At 34.0% G+C, this 23675-nt stretch overlaps 2 protein-coding genes across 2 annotated transcripts; one reads left to right on the top strand and one right to left on the bottom strand.

Annotated features, from left to right (window-relative positions):
• Nucleotides 1–272: 272 nt before the first annotated feature.
• Nucleotides 273–1637, bottom strand: LOC112089854. The gene has a single exon (XM_024160609.1). It carries the CDS (start codon nt 1605–1607, stop codon nt 273–275), a length of 1335 nt encoding a protein of 444 aa, XP_024016377.1. The 5' UTR covers nt 1608–1637.
• Nucleotides 1638–2169: 532 nt separating this feature from the next.
• Nucleotides 2170–2973, top strand: LOC18009726 (late embryogenesis abundant protein At1g64065). The gene has a single exon (XM_006391612.2). It carries the CDS (start codon nt 2198–2200, stop codon nt 2840–2842), a length of 645 nt encoding a protein of 214 aa, XP_006391674.1. The 5' UTR covers nt 2170–2197; the 3' UTR covers nt 2843–2973.
• Nucleotides 2974–23675: the final 20702 nt, after the last annotated feature.

Genomic DNA, 23675 nt, shown 5'->3' with positions numbered 1-23675 from the left:
TATCTCACAATCAACAAGATTAGGGGATTTAAATAAAACAACTAGATCTACTGGCATCTTCCAAAATACAGCTAATCCACCACTTAAACCAATCGGTGGAACAGTAACATAATGAAGAAATCCTAACTGAGCACCTAAATCACGGATGTAATCATCCTTCTGCTTGGTTTCAGACAGGCATATGATGTCCGGGAGATACTTGCGGTTAATCTCCTTAAGGCGTCGAACTGTGAGGTCAATGCCAATCCCTTGACAGTTCCAACAGGCTGTCCTCATGGTGGAAGAGGTGGTTCTGGGCCCACCGCGCCTCTCAACACTTTGGGAGGAGATGATTCCTCCATTTGACCACTACTTTCACCCTGCTCACGAGAATGCATTTTGTAAACAAACTTCTCATCATCAGAGTCAGAGTGCTTACGTTTCCCCAGGTAAGATGTCATGGTGTGCTCAGTTTGTAGATCAGAAAGGTTTGAATGTTCTGAACCAATGTTTCCTTGAACCACGTCCTGCTCCAATGTTATAGCTCCGCGGGGAGTCAAGTTTCTCTCAGGCATCTGAATATTGTCTTCAGAACCTGCAATTTCTGAAACAAGGCCTGCATTATCACCATTATCTTGATCATCTTCAGAACTCATTCCCAATTCCTCTTCAAAATCATCGTTGAGAAACCCTGCTTCACCAATAGCTTCATGATCTCCATTTTGAAGATTCTGGTTTTGGGCACCTTCACGCAGAATGGCTTCAACTTCTTCATCATTGATCTCCCGGATCTGAATACCACCATTGTGTTCATTGGCTTGATGAGGTTCCTCTTCGTCACCATCGCCATCAGAATGATCAACATCACCTCCATTTTGAACACCTTGGTGTCTTCGTGGTGCATTTCCAGGACCGTCATCATCATCATCATCATCATCATCCGAAACAAGCACCCCACCACCATTATGAATCAAACAATTGCCAGAGTCGTGAGTCAACATACCACATACTTCGCAAAACCCTCTTAGTCTCTCGTAACGGAAGCGAAGCAGAGTGTTGACTCCTTGTGAGAACTGGAAGTGTCTTTGGAATCGCAGGGGGCGAGTGATATCCCAGTTGACTCGTACTCGTGCGTACTCTCTTCGTGCTACAGCTTCTTGATTGTAATCTACTTCCATCAACATTCCGAAAGAACGTCCGATGTGAGCAATTACATCTTGTGTGGCAAACTGGAATGGAATTCCACGAATTTGAATCCAAAATGGGATAAAATCCAAACTCGCAACATCCACAAAAGGTGCCCAGCGCTGGAGGACAATCATTCTGTCTACAAATGCCCACGGGCCTCTTCTCAGAACATTCTCCATTGTTTCTTCAGAAGGGAATATGAACTGGAACCGATTCCCTTCAATGATTCGCCCAAAGATCAGACCTTCAAGACTCCAAATTCTGGGCATGTTGGCGATGATGGAGCGTATGTTTTGGCGTCGTGGATTGGTTGCACGACCCCAAAGAACAAAACGGTTTTCGTAAGCAGCTTGATGCAGGACATCGGCGGGCAAGGCGAAAGGCTCGTCTTCCACACCCAGATCGAGATCTTGGACCGCTCGTCGTAGATTATCTGCCATTTTTTGTAATAGAGAATAGAATCTCAGTGGAAAGTGAGTATGTGCGGGAAATTACAAGAGGAGTTGTGTAAAATTCCACTCTCGATTTCTGCTTTTATGTTCTCTGGACATCACCGAAATGGGTGGGAACTGCTTCTTACTTGAGATCGTGTCTTCCCAAGTGGAATTAACCGTCGCCAGACAAGAGAGTGGAGAAGTAGGTCCTATCTTATCGGCGGGAATCGAGAAAACCACCAACGGAGTGGTTGAAATCAATCGGAAAAGAAACCGTAAAAAAATCGCCTGAAAAGTCGCCATTTTTGTTTTTTATCTATGATTTATTTATTTTCACTTTATTTTTGTGAAAAAGACTTTATGGTTATGGAAATGAGTCAATAAACAAAACTTATGGAAAAAGGAAAAATACCGCGTAAGACGACTCTAACTCAATACGATCTCGACACGTGTCTCCCCTAAACCCTCTTTTAACCGCCAAAAGAAACAACCCACACATCCCATTAACTCCTCTCTTCTTCTTCTTCTTCTTCTTCTTTTTCTTCTTCTTCATCTGATCGCAACACACACAAACAAAAAAAAAAAAACAACAAGAAATGGTGGATGAAGATCGCACGACGTTAGCTCCGACGGAAATTTATGGCCGAAGCGACGAAGAACAGAACGGACCGAGAATCTGGCGTAAGAAAACAGAGGAACCTCCAGGAAACTGTATCGTCTACTCCTTGACGATATTCGTCATCGTTTTCGCAGTTTGTCTCATCCTCTCACTGATTTTTCTACGGATCTCGAAACCAGAGATCGAAATCGTATCCATATCCACAAGAGATCTCCGATTCGGAGGTAATTCATCGAATCCTTACTTCAACGCGACGCTAGTGAGCGATATCTCGATCAGAAATTCGAATTTCGGAGCTTTCGAATTTGGGGATAGTTCGTTGCGAGTTGTTTATGCTGATCATGGAGTTGTGGGAGAGACGACGATTGGTGGGAGAAGAGTCGAGGCTCATAAGACGGTTAGAGTAACCGGTATTGTGGCTGAGATCGGTTCGTTTTGGTTATTGAATAAGAGGGATTTGGATTCGGATTTGAGGTTAGGGTTTTTGGAATTGAGGAGTGTTGCTGAGATTAGAGGAATGGTTAAAGTGTTGGGAAGAAGAAGATGGAAGGTTAGTGTGATGAGTTGTACCATGAGACTCAATTTAAAAGGACGGTTTATTCAAAATTTGTTATGTGATTAGTGGTAATTGATCGGTTTTGTAACCCGGTTAAGAATTTTTCTCTGTTTTTGTTCTTGTTCTTGTTGCATTGTTTTGCGATTTGCGATGTCTTTGTATATGAAAGGAATATTATCAATGTTTTAGAAAAATAAAAGATGAAAATGAAAAACTAAGAGTATGTTTTTTCAATCTTATTTATATATTTTAATAATTTTTGTATGATTATATTCAGTTTCATTATATTCATTCTCACTTTTTCTAATTATAATTATGTAGGCAAAACCTATACAATTTAATACATACAAATATAGAAAACTAAATAACAAATTGAAAAAGTAAAAACTAAGAATTTCTATTAATCTATTGCAATTCCAAATCGAATATACAAAATATAATTCTTTTCGCATAATATATTACATGAGGTTATGTGAAAACATGTTTTACATATGTAACAAGAATTTAGATGAATATAAATCTTAGTTATTGGTTATTTAAAATTTTACGTGAAAAGCTTTAAAATCAAGTAACTTAATCTTGTATAAGTAGGATATATTTTTATTATAGATAACAAATTAAAATTTTAACTTAAACAGTGATATTGAAGATTTTAATATCATGTTGTTTTTTTGTTACTAGAAATTTCTTTAGTTTTTAATTTATTTTCTTAACAATAATATTAGAATTAGAAAACTTTTTTTTTTAATTTACAATTTTGATATATACGAATAAAATTGAATTTTTAAATGCTGATGTTGATGCTTTTAAAATAACATAGTTTTAACTGTTATTAATGATAGAAACATTTATTAACAATATTATTTTAAAAATTTTTCTATAAATATATTTTTTGTTAACGATATAATTATAAAATTTGGAATTTTTTTAATTTTAAATATTGATGTGAACCAATAAAATTGAACTTTTAAATCTTATGTGGACACTTTTAGAGACATATAACCTTAACTTTTATTAGTAATAGATTTAGAAATCAAAGCTAGAAGATCCCACACGAGGCCCATTGCGGCAATTGATTTGGTCGCCTCCTTGTTTTGAGACTTACCAAATATATTCGGATATTGGTTGGTCAGCTAATTGTTACCTTTGTGGTTCATGTTAGGTTGTTAAATCCCCGTTAGATGTCATGTTATTCTAAAAATCTTCTTCGGATACCTCAGTCTCCTTGCCTTAGTGACAGAACCTCTTATTCTATTTTCAGTGCTTCATTTCTTAAAAGTGTCGAGTATCAATCACTTGACATGTTTCTCGGATTGCTTGAAATTTATCATTCTTCTCAAATTCGATGGTCAAGCTTTAGAGATTTTATGGTCTCTTTTTCAATATTAAAGCAGCTTGTAATGGCTTTGTTTATATCTCCTTTCATCATATTCTTTGTAATTTAGCTAATATTTAAACAGATAGTTTAGTCAAATTTGTTCTTTTATGTTGTAATAACTCATTCTTTAGTGAAAACTAACTCTATATTTTTGTTTTTCTAATTGAAATGGTTGCACACAAAGGAAAAAAAACTTGAAATTTATTATAGAATGTGACAAAAATTTGATTGCTAATGTAAGAGCCTCTAAATATTAGTGTATATATCTAATTTAAATTCAAGATTTTCCTATTTTCCTACTTTAATATTGCAAATAATATAACTTTAACTGTTATTAAGAATTTTAAATAACAATTTTTCTTATATTGTTTTGTATTAACAATGTAATTCTATAATTTAGAAAATTTTTAATTTTAGTTATTGATGTAGACTAATAAAATTGACCTTTTAAATCTTATGTGAATGTCATTAGATGCATATAGCTTCAACTTTTATTTTTCTATAAATATAATTTATGTTAACAATAGAATTTTTCAAAAATTTAATTTTAAATACTGATGTGTACCAATAGAATTGAACTTTAAATCCTATGTGGATATTCTTAGAGGCATATAACTTTAACTTTTCTTAGTAATAGGATTTAGAAGCCTCCTTATTTTGAGGCTTACCGAATGTATTCAGATGCTGCTTGGTGAGCTAATTGTTATATTTGTGGTTAAAGTTAGGTTGTTAAAACCCCATCAGATGCCATGTTATTTCAAAAATCTTCCTTGGATACCTCAATCCTTCGTTTTAATGATTGAAAATCTTTCGCTATGTTATGTGCTTCGTTTTTCAAAAGTGTCGAGTATCAATCACTTGACTTGTTTCTTGGATTGTTTGAAATTTATCATTCTTCTCAAATTTGGTGGCCAAGTTTTGGAGATTTTACGATCTCTTTTTCAATATTAAAACGTTTTATAGTGGCTTTGTTTATATTTCCTTTTATTATATTTTTTGTAATTTAGGTAATAGTTAAACATATAGTTTAGTCAAGTTGATTCTTTTATGCTGTAATGACTCGCTTTTTAGTGAAACTTAACTCTATTTTTTTTATATGGTTGCACACACAGGAAAATAAATTTCAAAATTGTTATATGTGACAAAAAATTGAATGCTAATGTAAGAGTCTCTAAATATGTGTATACATCTAATTTAAATTTAAAAATTTCTTATTTTAATATTTTTTTTATTATCAATATAAATTATATAATTTCTTTATCTTTAATAATTTTTTAAAAACAATAATAGAATTTGTAAACTTTTTAATTTTCAATGTTGAGGTGGACCAATAAAAAAAAGTATACATAATTTCTTTATTTAACAATAATACTAGAATTTGTAAACTTTCTTAATTTCTTTATTCAACAATAATATTAGAATTTGTAAACTTTCTTAATTTCATTATTCAACAATAATATTAGAATTTGTAAATGATGTGGTGTTGAGTGAGGGTTGTCAAGTTTTACCCTAATTGAAATCAATAGTCGCAAATGCACAGCTGATCAATTGTAGTACTTAGGGATCGAATCCACAGGGAAGGATGATCTTTTACTGCAAAAGCCTTTGAAAATAAGTTAAAGTAAGGAAGTCTAGAACTAAACGGTTTAATGGGGGTTTGGTGGTGTCTTTAAAATCTAAAAACGAAATATTAAAAGAGAATACGGAAATTAAATGACGTAATAACTAAACTTAACGAAAATGACTAAAAATACGAAAAACGGATATTCTAATTGCTTAAATGAAAATGAACTAAAAAGGAAAGACAATATTGAACTAAAGCTTAAAGAAAATCGTAGGAAATCAATGGAGAAAAGGCGTTGGGCTTCAGGGAAGTTTTCTCAGGGGTACGAACGATTCAAAACATTGCTAGAGAGGAAATTTTGTAAGATCTTAGCTTAAACTTTTTGAACTGGAGTCACGGACGTATGAATACACCACTGTCGTGATCATAGACAACTATCTCTCTCAACCCTGACCAGTAGGTTTCCACTCTGGCCCTGGAAGAGAAGAGATGCATTATGTTTAAGACTCGTCCTAATTCACAAATCGCCCATATGTAGGTTTCCACTCCTATGTTTGTTTTGCTCTCCCAAACTAGATCTGATACCTGATGAACACTTTCGTGTCACCAAGCATCTGGATCAGATTGTAGTTCATGACGCTACCCTCATGCAGTAAAAACGAATTCAGAAGAAAAAGTTCTAAGATTCGGCTCAAAAGCTCATGGAATCCTCATCGAACATATAAATCCCCATCGAAAAATCCCTTAATGCCAACAATAAAACTACTCAGACATAATAAACGAAATCAAAGACATAGTATTAAGATGTAGAATAGAAATCGAAATTGAAAAAGAAAGAACAAGGGTTCAAGAGAACAAATCTCTCTCTCCCTAAAATCTAAAGCAAAACAAGTATTCTAAAACAATAAGAAAGAAAGATGATTGATGATTCAAGATTGTCGATTAGGGTTCCTATGACATGTATTTATAGTGCTCAAGACCTCTCTGGACGTTACTTAGGGTTTCTCCAAATGTGGGCTTCAGAAATGGGCTTTATGGGCTCGGAGGTTGAAGGCCGCGGTCGGGAGTGCTCTGACCGTGGGGAATGTATGGTTTGCCGCAGTCGGGATGCTCCTGACCGCGGGAAATAGCTTGTTGGCCGCGGGTGGAAGTGCTGGCCAGCTGGTTTACGGGACATCTTGCTCTTCGCGTATCTTTTGATTGAACCGTTGGATTGCCAAGCTGTAAAGTGCACTGGAAAGCTGATACTTCCATCTTTAAGGTCGCCAAATTTGAGCTGGATCGGACGGTGAGAAGGCCTTCAATCAGGGGTGAACTTATGATGGTTTGACTCTGAGCTGAAATCTGGTTTTCTATCCATTTTGTTAAGCTTTTCCCTAAGTTACCTGAAAAGAGTCTTGGAACTACAAATACTAGAAAAACGTGATAAAAGTACTTAAAAGCAATTAAAAACATAGAAAAAGTATTTCAAAACGATCCATAAAAGTGGTCAAAATACGGTGTTATCAACTCCCCCAGACTTAAACCTTTGTTTGTCCTCAAACAAAGCAAAAGCCTAAACTGGTTAAGTGAAAACAAAAATAGGGAATGCACAAATCTCATAGACATGAATTCTAAACTAGGACCAAAGATAGTGCATCAATCCACAACTTAGTCTAGAAAATTCTCACCAAAGCACAAGAGATACTAGTCCACTTTTTCCGTCATACAAAACTTAAACAATCTAAATCTTGATTTCAGTCAACTAGCTCTCTACATTCATTAAGTTCAATAGTGAGTTCTCATTAAAGACATCATCCAGGGTAGACGGCGTTTGGCATTAAAGGGCTATTTAAGTGGTGGAGTTAAAGTGTTTTGGGTTACCTGAAGATCTGGAGGATGCAAGATAATATGCAAAACCGCAAGAGAGATAAGGACCTGTTGATGACCACAGTTTTCAGTTACTTCTTCTTGCCAAATGTTGTTGCATAATCCTTCATCCTTTGTTGTAAACAGCTGTTCCCCCAGACTTAGATTCTTTCCGGGAATCAGAAAACAATCTCAAAAACTCCATAAAATCAAACTCCAGTTGCCTTGGGACTTAAAATTCGACCTCTCTAGACTCTCTAATGCTTTTATTTCCTTTCTTTTATTATTTTCGGATTTTTTTTTTTTTTGGCTTTTTTGTTTTATAAAAAACACCTGAAACTAAGAAAAATAAAAAGATCACAAGGAAAAGAAAGAAAAATCATAAAGAAAACAATACATAAATGGGTTGCCTCCCATTAAGCGCTTTTGTTTTAAGTCGTTTAGCTCGACTTCTGGTGTTGGACGTGACTTATTCCAATGAAGAAGACCTTGTCCTGAGACAAGTCTTTTTCGACATCTCCTTGCTTTGCTTAGCAGGTTCTTCGTCACTCCAAAGTTCTTCTTCAAACTCTTCTGTTGCAGAACGTTTTCCTGCTTTGCTGTTGTTTGGGACAGATTGTGTGAAGACATCTTTGTCGATATTAGCAAATGAAATCCTCTGGTTTGGTCAGTCCATTATAGCTCCAGAAGTTGCTAGAAAAGACCATCCCAGAATCACTGGATATGTTGCATCTCTCGTTTCGACAATGTAGAAGTCGACAAGCACAATGCAACCTCCTATTCTCAAAGGAATTTCATGAGCTATTCCTTGAGGTGTTGCATTAGAATCATCAGCCAAGCTAATCTTTGCTCTAGTCCTGCGCAGGTGTTTAATACCAAGTCTCAAAGCAATTGCCTTGGACATTATGTTAAGACAAGCTCCAGAATCACATAGCACGTTTTAAAACATTTCTCCCCTAATAGAACAAGAGATAAGAAATTGACCTGTAGTCTTGACCTTATGGAGAATTCGAACTTGCCTTTCTCTGTAGGTGTTGGCTGGTGTCTCGAACGCAGAATAGGATTCACAAAAGAAAGCTGCAGCGTCATATTCAATGATTGAATCAATGTATGGCATCTTTATCTCACTGCACGTCTGGTTTTCTTGGATTGAAGAGTCAGCTGAATCTTCAACACATTCCTTTGCTATCATACAAGGTAATGATTCATGCAAATCTGATTCTTCATCTGAAACTTGGTTTTCTTCTTCCTGAGTTGTTTTTTTAGGTGCTGGAGGCTGAAGTTGGGACAGAAGGTGTATTATTTTCCTCTCAAAACCCGGAGGAACATCTGAACGACCAACTCCCGCGGTCAGAAGAGTCGCGACCGCGGGGAACAGGGTCTTGGCCGCGGTCGGAACACTTGGACCCGCGGCCCCGGATGTAAATTGTTCGTAATCCGTCTCTTCCTTCTTGTACTTGATACAGACCTCTCCAGCTTCTTTATTGGGTAGACTAGCATCATATGAACTCATACCAGGGCGTTGTTGTGCATCTTCATCAGGATCTTTGGGAGATTTCTTAGAAAACCTCTCAAATTGCTCAATGTTGGGCATTTGCTCCATTCTTGCATCAATCTCCCGTGCTTTGAGCTCGAGTCTGTTCAGCCTGTGCTCGATCTCTTGCAACTCTTCGTCTGTCTTCTCTCTATATCAGGAGGCGGATTCTCTGACTTCTTTAATCTCCTGTTTTGATTCAGCAATATCACTTGAGTTTTGTATGATGTCATATCCTTGTCTTGTCTGCTCTGTTGCGACTTGGTGGATCATCCCAGCTAGCGTTTGTGAATCCTTGTGGTTTTGCTCTTCCAAAACTCGAACATGATTGGCCATCTCATCGAATTTTTTGTTGAATTCTTCAGAGATTGAATCAATTTTCTTGAGCAGGGTGTTTTCGGTGAGAATCTGCTGATCAAGGAACTGGTTTATCATCCCTTCGAGGCGTCCCAAACGTCTGCTGATCCTCAAGTTATCCTCTTGCTGACTTGGGTTCTGAAGTGGAGGATTATAGGCGTGTGGCTCGAAGTAGGTTGGAGGAGGGATCTTCCCGGCGTCGAACAGTCTCTCTGCGCCAGTGGTAAGGGTGGTTTGGCTGGCTGTAACGATCCATGTAGCTAAAATTTTGGACTTGGGTTCTTCTCTGCGTCTTGTGGCTTGAGGAGTGTTATAGAAACCTTCCTCATAGTGCATATTTCGATTTATAGGATCCATATCTTCTGAAATGGAAACAAAATAACCGAAAAATGGAAAATTGCAGAAAAGAGGGTTCTATAGTCGATTTATTAACCTTTCTCGGGGTTTTGCAGAAAAGGAAACGCGTGCCTTCCCCGGCAACGGCGCTAAAAACTTGATGTGGTGTTGAGTGAGGGTTGTCAAGTTTTACCCAAATTGAAATCAATAGCCGCAAGTGCACAGCTGATCAATTGTAGTACTTAGGGATCGAATCCACAGGGAAGGAGGATCTTTTACTGCAAAAAGCCTTTGAAAATAAGTTAAAGTAAGGAATTTTAGAACTAAACGGTTTAATGGGGGTTTGGTGGTGTCTATAAAATCTAAAAACGAAATATTAAAAGAGAATACGGAAATTAAATGACGTAATAACTAAACTTAACGAAAATGACTAAAAATACGAAAAACGGATATTCTAATTGCTTAAATGAAAATGAACTAAAAAGGAAAGACAATATTGAACTAAAGCTGAAAGAAAATCGCAGGAAATCAATGGAGAAAAGGCGTTGGGTTTCAGGGAAGTTTTCTCAGGGGTACGAACGATTCAAAACATTGCTAGAGAGGAAATTTTGTAAGATCTTAGCTTAAACTTTTCGAACTAGAGTCACGGACGTATGAATACGCCACTGTCGTGATCATAGACAATTATCTCTCTCAACCCTGACCAGTAGGTTTCCACTCTGGCCCTGGAAGAGAAGATATGCATTATGTTTAAGACTCGTCCTAATTCACAAATCGCCCATATGTAGGTTTCCACTCCTATGTTTGTTTTGCTCTCCCAAACTAGATCTGATACCTGATGAACACTTTCGTGTCATCAAGCATCTGGATCAGATTGTAGTTCATGACGCTACCCTCATGCAGTAAAAACGAATTCAGAAGAAAAAGTTCTAAGATTCGGCTCAAAAGCTCATGGAATCCTCATCGAACATATAAATCCCCATCGAAAAATCCCTTAATCCCAACAATAAAACTACTCAGACATAATAAACGAAATCAAAGACATAGTATTAAGATGTAGAATATAAATCGAACTTGAAAAAGAAAGAACAAGGGTTCAAGAGAACAAATCTCTCTCTCCCTAAAATCTAAAGCAAAACAAGTATTCTAAAACAATAAGAAAGAAAGATGATTGATGATTCAAGATTGTCGATTAGGGTTCCTAAGACATGTATTTATAGTGCTCAAGACCTCTCTGGGCGTCACTTAGGATTTCTCCAAATGTGGGCTTCAGAAATGGGCTTTATGGGCTCGGAGGTTGAAGGCCGCGGTCGGGAGTGCTCTGACCGCGGGGAATGTATGGTTTGCCGCGGTCGGGATGTTCCTGACCGCGGGAAATAGCTTGTTGGCCGCGGGTGGAAGTGCTGGCCAGCTGGTTTACGGGACATCTTGCTCTTCGCGTATCTTTTGATTGAACTGTTGGATTGCCAAGCTGTAAAGTGCACTGGAAAGCTGATACTTCCATCTTTAAGGTCGCCAAATTTGAGCTGGATCAGACGGTGAGAAGGCCTTCAATCAGGGGTGAACTTATGACGGTTTGACTCTGAGCTGAAATCTGGTTTTCTATCCATTTTGTTAAGCTTTTCCCTAAGTTACCTGAAAAGAGTCTTGGAACTACAAATACTAGAAAAACGTGATAAAAGTACTTAAAAGCAATTAAAAACATAGAAAAAGTATTTCAAAACGAACCATAAAAGTGGTCAAAATACGGTGTTATCAACTCCCCCAGACTTAAACCTTTGTTTGTCCTCAAACAAAGCAAAAGCCTAAACTGGTTAAGTGAAAACAAAAATAGGGAATGCACAAATCTCATAGACATGAACTCTAAACTAGGACCAAAGATAGTGCATCAATCCACAACTTAGTCTAGAAAATTCTCACCAAAGCACAAGAGATACTAGTCCACTTTTTCCGTCATACAAAACTTAAACAATCTAAATCTTGATTTCAGTCAACTAGCTCTCTACATTCATTAAGTTCAATAGTGAGTTCTCATTAAAGACATCATCCAGGGTAGACGGCGTTTGGCATTAAAGGGCTATTTAAGTGGTGGAGTTAAAGTGTTTTGGGTTACCTGAAGATCTGGAGGATGCAAGATAATATGCAAAACCGCAAGAGAGATAAGGACCTGTTGATGACCACAGTTTTCAGTTACTTCTTCTTGCCAAATGTTGTTGCATAATCTTTCATTCTTTGTTGTAAACAGCTGTTCCCCCAGACTTAGATTCTTTCCGGGAATCAGAAAACAATCTCAAAAACTCCATAAAATCAAACTCCAGTTGCCTTGAGACTTAAAATTCGACTTCTCTAGACTCTCTAATGCTTTTATTTCCTTTCTTTTATTATTTTCGGAATTTTTTTTTTTTTGGCTTTTTTGGCTTTTTTGTTTTATAAAAAACACCTGAAACTAAGAAAAATAAAAAGATCACAAGGAAAAGAAAGAAAAATCCTAAAGAAAACAATACATAAATGGGTTGCCTCCCATTAAGCGCTTTTGTTTTAAGTCGTTTAGCTCGACTTCTGGTGTTGGACGTGACTTATTCCAATGAAGAAGACCTTGTCCTGAGACAAGTCTTTTTCGACATCTCCTTGCTTTGCTTAGCAGGTTCTTCGTCACTCCAAAGTTCTTCTTCAAACTCTTCTGTTGCAGAACGTTTTCCTGCTTTGCTGTTGTTTGGGACAGCTTGTGTGAAGACATCTTTGTCGATATTAGCAAATGAAATCCTCTGGTTTGGCCAGTCCATTATAGCTCCAGAAGTTGCTAGACAAGACCATCCCAGAATCACTGGATATGTTGCATCTCTCGTTTCGACAATGTAGAAGTCGACAAGCACAATGCAACCTCCTATTCTCAAAGGAATTTCATGAGCTATTCCTTGAGGTGTTGCATTAGAATCATCAGCCAAGCTAATCTTTGCTCTAGTCCTGCGCAGGTGTTTAATACCAAGTCTCAAAGCAATTGCCTTGGACATCATGTTAAGACAAGCTCTAGAATCACATAGCACGTTTTAAAACATTTCTCCCCTAATAGAACAAGAGATAAGAAATTGACCTGTAGTCTTGACCTTATGGAGAATTCGAACTTGCCTTTCTCTGTAGGTGTTGGCTGGTGTCTCGAACGCAGAATAGGATTCACAAAAGAAAGCTGCAGCGTCATATTCAATGATTGAATCAATGTATGGCATCTTTATCTCGCTGCACGTCTGGTCTTCTTGGATTGAAGAGTCAGCTGAATCTTCAACACATTCCTTTGCCATCATACAAGGTAATGATTCATGCAAATCTGGTTCTTCATCTGAAACTTGGTTTTCTTCTTCCTGAGTTGCTTTTTTAGGTGCTGGAGGCTGAAGTTGGGACAGAAGGTGTATTATTTTCCTCTCAAAACCCGGAGGAACATCTGAACGACCAACTCCCGCGGTCAGAGGAGTCGCGACCGCGGGGAACAGGGTCTTAATGTCAATCAATTAGAGTATTTGAGTGAGGAATTAAGATGAGAAAGTGGAGGTCTTCGGTTTTTAAAGGGTGTCAGGGGAGTTATGTCGATTAAGATGCGGAAAAGAATTGCACAAAGAAGAGCATGATGACTATGCGAAGAAGAAGTGAAGCAAGAAGATGACGGTGGATATTCTCAATATCTAAAATTAACTTGTCGTGTTGGGTTTTAAACGACTGGGCCTTGTTAATTTTTCAAGGCCTATCAAAATTTGGATTTAATTTTGTGGTTGGTTTATAGAAAGCTATTTGGGCTTGGCGTTTTTCGTTCAGCGTTTTAGACGAGTACATTTTTTTAGCCTGCTGATTTATATTCTTATTGGGGTTTTTATTAAGAGTTTTTTTAACGTGAGTTGAAGATGATGTGGCATCCTCTCCTCAGAGTTTCAATATGCTGATGTGGATAGACTAAGGAGCCCCAAACAGCTGCTTTTATATAGTATAGATTCATTGATTTGAAATTTTGAAAAAAAAATATATATAAATAAAAGGTGATTAATTGTTTTTTATATATTGTACAAATACCTTTATAGAATCTTCACAAGTGAACACAAAAATGACAAATTTGTTTGTTTTCTTTAGCATTAATTAGTTGAGAATATAGCCATGTTTTTAGAAAAATTAAGTAAATAACAAAAAGGTATACTTTCAGACGTTTTTATCCTTCTGAATATGTATATATAGACGGTCTATTATTCTGATATTGTTCTATTTACTGTACATATTGTACCCATAGATCTTGTTTTACATTGTACTCATAGATTTTGTTTCTTTTTTTATTCATCCTATATATTAAATGAGAATATAGTTTAATGAAAAAATCCGATTTGTTATAATTTGATTGGCTTAGAAAAACTCTCTTGCCAACGTCAATGATGACGTTTATTTAACGTCAAATGTGACATGGCAAGGGCGCTAGCTCTACGCAATTTCATTGGATGCTGATGCTGATGTATAATTTATGTCCAAGTTTTTCTGATTAAAAAAACAATAAAAGAGAAAATCATAAACAGATAAACACGCGGATCTTTATACCCTACCCGGCCCAATTATTTGTATTTTAAAAACACCATTTGGCCCTATACGTCAAACAAGCCCATTTATAAAATTATTGAAATTCTGGTTTTTAAAAACTTTTCCGCATAAGAAAATAGAAAATTTTTTCAAAATGGAAGATTACATTAACTATTAGCAAGATTTACCGGAGTTAATGTAACAAAATATACAGAAATCTTAATTTTTCAAAAAGAAACAAGAATTTATGTTACATTTTAATACTATACATCAATTTTGGCAATTAAATCAATTTGAATATATTGATTCTCAAATATTTCCGCAACAATACCAACTTCTACGCACATTCCGAATATCCATATTCTTCATTTTATTCTCTTTTTCAAAATAATTTCAATCCCGCCAAACATCAATTTTAAAATGTTCTCATTGACTTCCTCTCCCTATATATACCACCTATCGTAAACCCTAAAACTCCACCATTCTCATTCACAAAAATGGTTTTAGTCCGCAGACATTCGGCTGCTATAGTTCCATTTGCCAAATTAGATCAATCAAGTGAAATTCAGAAAGTTAGAGTTACTATATTTTCACTTTGGAAAGTCAAGAACAGGCAGTCTGGCTTTGTTATAGAAATGGTATTGGTAGACGAAGAGGTTTCTATGCGATCTTATGTATTTTTCTTATTTTTATTTTAAGTAATCTATAGATTATATAGTAATACTATTTACGTGTGATTCACAGGGCACTAGGATTCACGCTATTGTTGATGAAGAATTGATCGCAAAACATAAAGGGATCCTTATAAAAAGAAAATCACTTTCTATTAATTGCTTCATAATTAAAGAATATTATGGTGATTTTAGGACGACTCCATTACCATATACAAGATCGCTTTGTGCAGGACAACCCGTGCTAAGGAGATTAATGATTTTCCATTAGATTTGCCAGAGAAATATTTGTCTGATTTCAAGTCAATCAAGGAAGACAAACTCGACAAAAACGTCCTCATCGGTATGTCATCATCTTGATTATGAAATTTATATTATAATATACATATTTATCATTGTATACAAATATTTTTTTTTGAAGATGTCATTGGACAAATTATCACCGTCGGGAGTATGGAAGTTATAAAAACTAAAGGAAAAAGTGTGATCAGCGAGAAATTGATGATAACACTCCGGAATACCAAGTAAGTAGTTATGATATCATACCAAAATAAACATAACAATATTTTAATAATGTAACGCTAATATGTTTACTGCTGAAGTGATGTCCAACTGAAATGTACACTATGTGGACAATATGCAAAAGTAACTGTTGAGTACACTGACAAACATATGGCTGCTATTGTTGTGTGTGTAATGCAATTTGTCTGTATAAAAGAGTACAAAAGTTAGATCACTATATCCCCTATTCATATATACACAGTCTGTAGAGATTGGGTTTGGATTAGTTTGTTAATTATTCTTATTTTATGTTTTTCGAGTGTAGGTGACATTTCAATATCAAACGCTTTCAACTCCACCAAAATTTGGTTTGATCCTGACGTCAAGATCGAGAAAGACTTCAGAGAAAAGTATGGTATGTGACAATTTTAATATCATTTTAACATTATTTTATTTATATAATTATTGTTTACGTTTTTGTAGGTTGCCAAAAAACAATAAAATGAGTGTGCATGCTGAACAGAGTTATTCGACTTTTTGGGGTGGTGCTATTGACTACCGTGAAAAATTTTTAGGTGTGAAAAATTTTTAGATAATGATGCGCAGGATTTACCAAGAGGGCTCTCTGATGGCTTGACAAAGCTCCTAACCATGAGGATGCTTTTCAAAATAACAGTTTCAGAAGAGTATACAAAAAGAAGCCAGTCTCCGTATGTAGTAAAACTATGGTCTCAAGATGTTGACATTATGACTGAGTGGGATTCTTGATTAGAGGTAATATATATATGATAAATTTTACAGACTTCTAAAGCTCGCTTATCTGATCATTTAGTTAAATTAAGACCTCAACAATGTACCTATGTCTTCAACAACCGTTGATGTTTACGAGTTCTGACGAACTTGAGAATCCATCGTCTGGATCTTCACTCACTCCTTCATCTAAGAAGGTAATTAAGAGTCTCGACTATTTGGATGAAGGTGAAAGATCTGTAAACAAAAAGCGACCAAAGCAAGAGATCCCAATGAAGTTATGAAGAAGCAAGAAATCGTAATGAACTTATTGCAGAAATGCATTGCTGGTGATTGATTATTGCTTTTGATATTTGTAACTAATTTGTCCAATGGGTGGATAACGTTTGAATTCTATTCGTTATTTTATTGCGGTATTTGTGGAACTTTTTGGCGTATTTTATTTAATTGTGGAACTTTAATGTTGCCCTAAATTTTTTTTCCCTAATTATATTTTTTGAAACTTTAATTTGTGATTTATTTATTTTTTTTCAACCAACTGTCATAAATTTACTCGAGAGTTTCAATTAAGACGACATTAAAACCGTAACTGTTTTACTCCATCACATAGAAAACTATTCATTTCCTTATTCTCTTTCATCTTCAATCTTAACAAAAAAATTAAAACAAAGAATGTCTCCTTGTGAAAGACTTTCCGATCCTCAGAAGTCAAATGGCGGATATCGTATTTGTGTACAGATACTAAGAGATTATTATGACTATACTCTCTTCGATCGACCTAATCGGATGTTAGTTCTTGCGGATGAATCTGTAAGTTTTGGAGGTTTGAAAAGATTTATCGTATACATGTTTTAGGATGTTTTTCTAAATTATTTATTTTTATAAACCCTGTAGGGCAATCGCATCTTGTCTACTATTTAATATGATATAATGGACAAATTCGAGTATGAATTGGTTGAAGGAGATTGGGTTTTTCTTGGTAATTTTGAAGTTACTGACAGAGTGATTCATCCAAATATATCATCAAACAACTATCATATACATTTCCTCGAGGATACCATTGTTGAGAAAACCGATCCGAAGTCTTCAAGAGGAATATACTCTTTTTGTGCCATTCATGAATATTTTATATAGATTTATTCATACAGATAGATATCTTGGTATGTTTCTTACTACTTTTTATTTTAAATCATTTATCTAAGGAACTTCAACATGTATTTAAAGGCAGTCCTATTGTTGCAGTTGATCTTCTCGGTGTTGTCACATTTGTTCAGAAACTTCAGTTAGGAGTTCCTATGTCCGATACATCGGACACACCCACAGAACGTCCACTTATTCGTTTTAAAATTCAAGATTTTAGGTATGTACAACTTATTCTCAGAACATCTGTTATGTGTATATTTTTTATAAATTTTAAAGTATATTAATAATGTTCTAAATGATTTAAATATACAGTAGAGAAACTTTGAAATGTATTGCTTGGGATAACTTGGCAAGGAAATTTGAAGATCTTTGGACGAATCGTGAAAGGTCTTTTAGGCATATTATTGTATTGCGATATTTCTCTTTCACTAGATGGAGAGGTAACTATCTACCTCATTATTTGATATTTTCAATTAATTACAAGTTTTACATATATATTTTTTCCATATAGTGAGTATGTCTATGTATTTATATGAATGGATAGTTGAATCGGAAATATTCATATCTGATATTCTCGAGGATCATCCTACCCCAGAAGTGGAAAGTGCAAGGTTGGGATATGTTTATTCCATCTTTTATATTGTATCCTATATTTTAATATTTATAAATATATATATATATATATGTATAATGATAAAAAATCCTAATATTATTTCAGGCTTACATCTTCAAATGATTTTCCTCCGGTCCACGATGAATATGAAGACCAGTTTCAGTAAAAGAGATTGTTGTTTCTTATTTCTTATTTTTATAATGTTAAACTTGACTTCTATATTATTCTGATTGAGATAATTTATCCAATGACAGTATATATATATATATATATATATATTCTTTTTAAAACAATTAAACTTTATTGGGTATATTGTCGAGAATCATACTCTATTTGTTTTCAACAAAAAATAACTATGATATTCAAAATTTGGATGGTCCGTGATTTGTGTCTGTATTAAAAAATAGAGTACATAAATTTCGGTATTGTACTCTCATTAATTATTTGTAATTAATGAAATGAAGTAATTGACTTAATTAAAAAGAAGTAGTCAGTACAAGATATGACATTTCTACCATCTTTACATATTTTACTATATATATTTAATCAATATAAAAGACAAATATACCAATGAATTGAATGTAACCATTTTGGTTTGTTCGTAAGTCACTTAGTGAAATAAATGTCAAAGGTTGCTATTTATTCTAATTTTACAAAACGACACAACCTTTCAAACTCTATACTTGCTTTCCTATACATATAAAGGACCAAGTAGAAAAACTTCTCGCCATCTTAACTAAAAACAAACCTAAAGTCCCAGAAAACAACCACTTTCCTCAAACATGCCTCGCTATTGTACCATTGAGTATCTTTCTCCCACAAAATCTGACTCCAGAATCCTTATAAAAGTTATATGAGTTTGGAAACAATTCAACTACCGTAATCAACGCCAGGAATTGCATCTTATCCTCGGTGACGAAAATGTAAGTTCATCTTTCGAAGTTTTTTTTATTCTGTTGCATGTTATGAACATTTTAAACACATGAATCTTTGAAATGATTATTTGGTTCACGAATTTAGGGTTACAAAATAAAGGTATCGATTGATCAGGATGTTATTTCTTCCCTCGGTCCAAAGTTTAAAGAAGGAGAATGGAATTATGTCAAATTCTTCAATGTTGTCGATGCGTTCGGATCTTTCAGAAATACTATAAACTACCACTTCATCAACATGAACGCCGATACTGTTGTAGACAAGACCTTTCAAGTCAATCCTAAGCATATGATGGATTTTATGCCATTTTATGCCATTATCCGAGGGAATTTCTCTACTGAGTACTCTATCGGTTAGGCTTCTCACCTTTATTCAATTTAATATATAGGGTTATAAATATTGTGTAATGAAAATGTTTCTTTGTAGACTTGATCGGCGTAATCATCGATGTTGATGATGAACTAAGTACTGACATTGATGACCCCTATGAGATGATTTTTGGACCTTTTCACAAACTGGACATTCAGATAAGGGACATGAAGTCAGATATTTTATATTATCATCTATATATGTAAAGACCAATAATTTGTCTTATAATTCTGAGTATTTATATTTTGGTTAATGTTGTTGTAATATAATTTGTTGGTTTAGTTATGTTGATATGGACATCGAACTCATTGGAAAGACTGCTCTGGATTTCTGGAAGAAGTGGGAAGATATAGGTACTTATGAAGCAGTCTTGACTTTGCGCATGTTTTGTCTGACCTATGATTCTGAAGGTTAGTAATTAAATTTTATAATCGAGTGGAAACATTCATTTCCAATTTGTTTATATGATAATTTGGCTTCTAACATTTGTGCCCTTTATATTTTAAAATTATACAGGGAGATATCGCATAAGGAATGTTGGAGACCATTTTGAAATACTTTTCAATCCTCACATAAAAGAGGTTTCTGATTATCTTGACTGATAATTTTTCTAATTGGTATTAATATATATAATATGTTTTATGGGTTATTTTAATTTTTTTTCAATTGTTAACTTGAAATTACTTTCTGTCAGACTTCCTTTTACCGATATCCATGGAGATCTGAGCTGGCCATAACTTTAATCCCTATGTACTTATATTTTCCTGTAACTGTTAAACATTCCTATTATGTAATATTTTCCCATAAAACTGGGATGGATTTGAACATACTTTCGTATATTTGTAATGAAATATTTAGTATTTATTTATGGTAATGTTTAATTGTCAATTTACTTATGTCCTTTAATATCATGTATTTATGTTTATATATTCTACATGTATATATGTATAGTTTTGGATATAACATATACCATCTATATATAGAATTTATTTGATTTTAGAAATGTTACTTCCTTTATAGACATTTTCTTCCATCCAATATTTTACATTTCCATAATAACAAGACATTGCCAAATTATACTACTACAATATTTTAACGGCCATTTTTCATAATATGCCAAATTTAGTACCATAACAATTTATGTAAGTAGACTACGACATTACATTTATTACGAGCCTTTATAAATTTTCTTATTTATAATCATGTCACGCGATGCAACTATAACGTTTCTTACGCAATTTCATCCAATACTCAGTATTGATCTTTTTTTGGTCCAATGCTCACTATTGATCTGTTAACAACTTTATGTGTAAGAGTAATTTTAAATTAATTCCGATTGACGTTTGCATTTCAGTGCTGACAACTGCCATTAAGCTTTTCTCATTACCTTTCAAATTGAGTGTTAAATATTATATAAATATCGATGTTTCAATGTTTGTGGATTATAATCAATGTAGCATATGAGCTTATAATCTTACGAATCAATACACATATATGAGAAAGTGAATTGGGAGAATAATTATTTTTTATTTTATTCAAGATAATTAAGGTACAAAAAAAACCAAAAAAAAAACAGAGATAATTTTAGCTAAACTCCGAAGTTTCTCCTTCCACGTTTATTCTTATGTGCCTATAAGATTCAAAACATATAATGTAGTTAACTTCAAACATATTAGTTAAACAAATCAATGTACTAATGGAGTATTAACAGCTTACCCACGGAGATGTATCTAGGTAGCAGATTTCTGTCTTAACAAAAGCGCATTCTATACATTTCAAACCTATCTCCAGATCTAGATGGAGATCGTGTTTTCCATTCTTGCAACGTTCCTTTGGATCATCAGTCGAATTTTATTCATCAAGCTGCAGATATTACATATTGATATAAACATCCATTAATACAGAAATCATCAATAAAACGGAATAATTTAAAGTTTAAATTACCTCAGAAGGAACCTCGATGGCTTTCGCAGTTGATTTGCTCAGAAAGTCATTCATCTCTTCACACATATTAGTTTGCTCCATCTCTGATTCAGAAATTGGAGGAGGTGATGGTGTTTCTTCCACACCAAATCTCATGTTCAATGGTGGTGGATTAATTTTTAGTAATCCGTTTTCATCATAACGTTTTTCTTGATGATTCTCTATTTTTGTCTAATCTCTTATCAGGCGTTTAGGGTTGCAGAGTAAATTTTAGAAGTATGTTTATAATCGAAGCAAACTCTTATTTTATATACGATATGGTAGTTAAAAAATATTCAATATCATCAAATTTCTATGTTTTCTTGGGAATACTGTTTCAACCAACCAGTTTGACTTTTTTTACTTTTGCTTTTGATAAATGGACATAATATTTACACAAGTCTTCTTCGTCCAATTCACACAACTTAGCTCATAAAAAAATATTGAAAAGTTTGGATTTTTCTCTTTACAGTTTGATTTAAACCGCAATATATGGTAACATAATATTGTGCTCCGATAATTTCGAACTAGTATTCTTATAAAGCAATTATGTTTAAGTTGAATTATCTAACCATATATTCGGGATTTTTTAAAAATATAATATAAAGGATATTGATATATTGTTATTACTTTCTATAACCAGATGCATATTGCAATCTTTAACGTATTCGTATATTCGTGTATGCCTATTTAATCCATCTATATATTCACATCATACTTTTGTGAACTGCAACTTCATTTGTTACACTGAATAAAAATTCTCAATATTCTCCATTTCTACTGCTATAAACAGGATAGGTAAGCCTTCTGCATCCAACTTTATTCTATTAAGAATCTTTTTGATAGAACTATAATTACTCTTTATAACTTCTTATCATACATTTTTTGTTTCCTTTTAACTGTTTTAACAAGTTCTTTATGATTGTTTTCAGAAATTATTCAATTTCATCTACCAAGAACAAATTCTTCCAAGCGAAACAAGGTAGACAAACTAATGAAAAATACAAAATTTATTGCTTGGATGGAGTGTAACAAGATATACGCAACTGCTAGATTCTTGCTCTACACTGAACTATCTCATCAATTTGTCTGAATTCCACATTGCATGAGTGGAGGCCACGGGTAAAGGGTTCAGGAAATCCAACTATTCTTCAACAGTATTCAATTTATGATGGGAAAATTTTTTATTTGGGTTGTCTGTTGAATATCATTAGAGGTCATCGCAGTTATAAAGAGATCCGAACAGTTAATGGTGTTGTATACGACACATTCAGAGAAGCTTGCTATGCAATGGGTTTATTCCCGGTCAATTAGATTTATATGTCTTTCTTAATATTAGCTTTAAAATTGCATGCTGATTTTTTTTTTCAATAAGTTACTTTCATTCTGTTGTTTTTCATCGTCTTCATTTTTTACAATACTTTTTATGTTGAATATATGAAATACTAAGGTAAATCATCTACTAAATACTACATTTTCAACTGTTACATATTACATAATTAATACAACAGTCAACCAATTAACATTTCATTAAATATACCGTAACTTATAATTTATAATTTAGTTAATAAACTGTTATCATTGTAAGTTTAAAGTATTGTTGATGCGGATTAGTCGTAACTTAGTTGTTAATATGATAAATTATATCTCAAATTTTGGAAATCTCTGATAAAATTGAACAACTTTTTAAATTTCAAATTTAACTGAAATACATAATATAGAAAAATGTGATTTGTTGTTATTTTAGATAATTGCTGCGATGAGAAATAATAAACCTAACAATCCTACATATTTGGAAAATCGTTATAGTTCAAATTCTAAAATTTTAATTAAAAGGTTTGTATTTCTTACACAATATTGGATCTCATTCGATGTAAATAAAAATTTTCTACATAAGCAAAGACAGTTTTTTTCAAAAAATATCAGTGACTAATAAAAAATCAATAATAGCAAATATTTATGGAAAGTGGTATACATTTCTCATTACTTACTGAGCAAAATTACTTGTATCTCACTCTACAATAAGTATACTGTCAATACTCTATCCAGAATTTGGTATAAAGTACTAACAGTATACTTCCTGTCGAAAGTGAGCATTCACAAGTAATATAATTACAATAACTCTATGGCGACACAATGAATAAAACTACTTATTCTGATGTGATTCTCCACAGATGTACAAGAAATATTATGTAGGAAAACATGTATTTTTCTTTCATGTAAACATATTTTTTGTACGTCTGTGTGAGGATCACATCAGAAGAATAATTATAGTATGGGTTGTGTTTGAGTGAGTAATTGTTTGCTTGGTTAGTTGATCAAAATTCTCTTATGGTGTGTATTTATAGAATTCGTAGAGAGTGATTCCTCATTTTTCTTTGCTGTGTTTCATATT

Source organism: Eutrema salsugineum, unplaced genomic scaffold (genome assembly GCF_000478725.1).
Source record: "Eutrema salsugineum unplaced genomic scaffold, Eutsalg1_0 scaffold_8, whole genome shotgun sequence".
Lineage (NCBI taxonomy): Eukaryota > Viridiplantae > Streptophyta > Magnoliopsida > Brassicales > Brassicaceae > Eutrema > Eutrema salsugineum.
The sequence above is the reverse complement of the archived record's forward strand: the minus strand, read 5'-3'. Positions and strand labels throughout refer to the sequence as shown.

Coding starts and splice junctions, on each gene's coding strand:
- LOC112089854 (XM_024160609.1), bottom strand. CDS start 1,607: ATGGCAGATAATCTACGACGAGCGGTCCAAGATCTCGATCTGGGTGTG.
- LOC18009726 (XM_006391612.2), top strand. CDS start 2,198: ATGGTGGATGAAGATCGCACGACGTTAGCTCCGACGGAAATTTATGGC.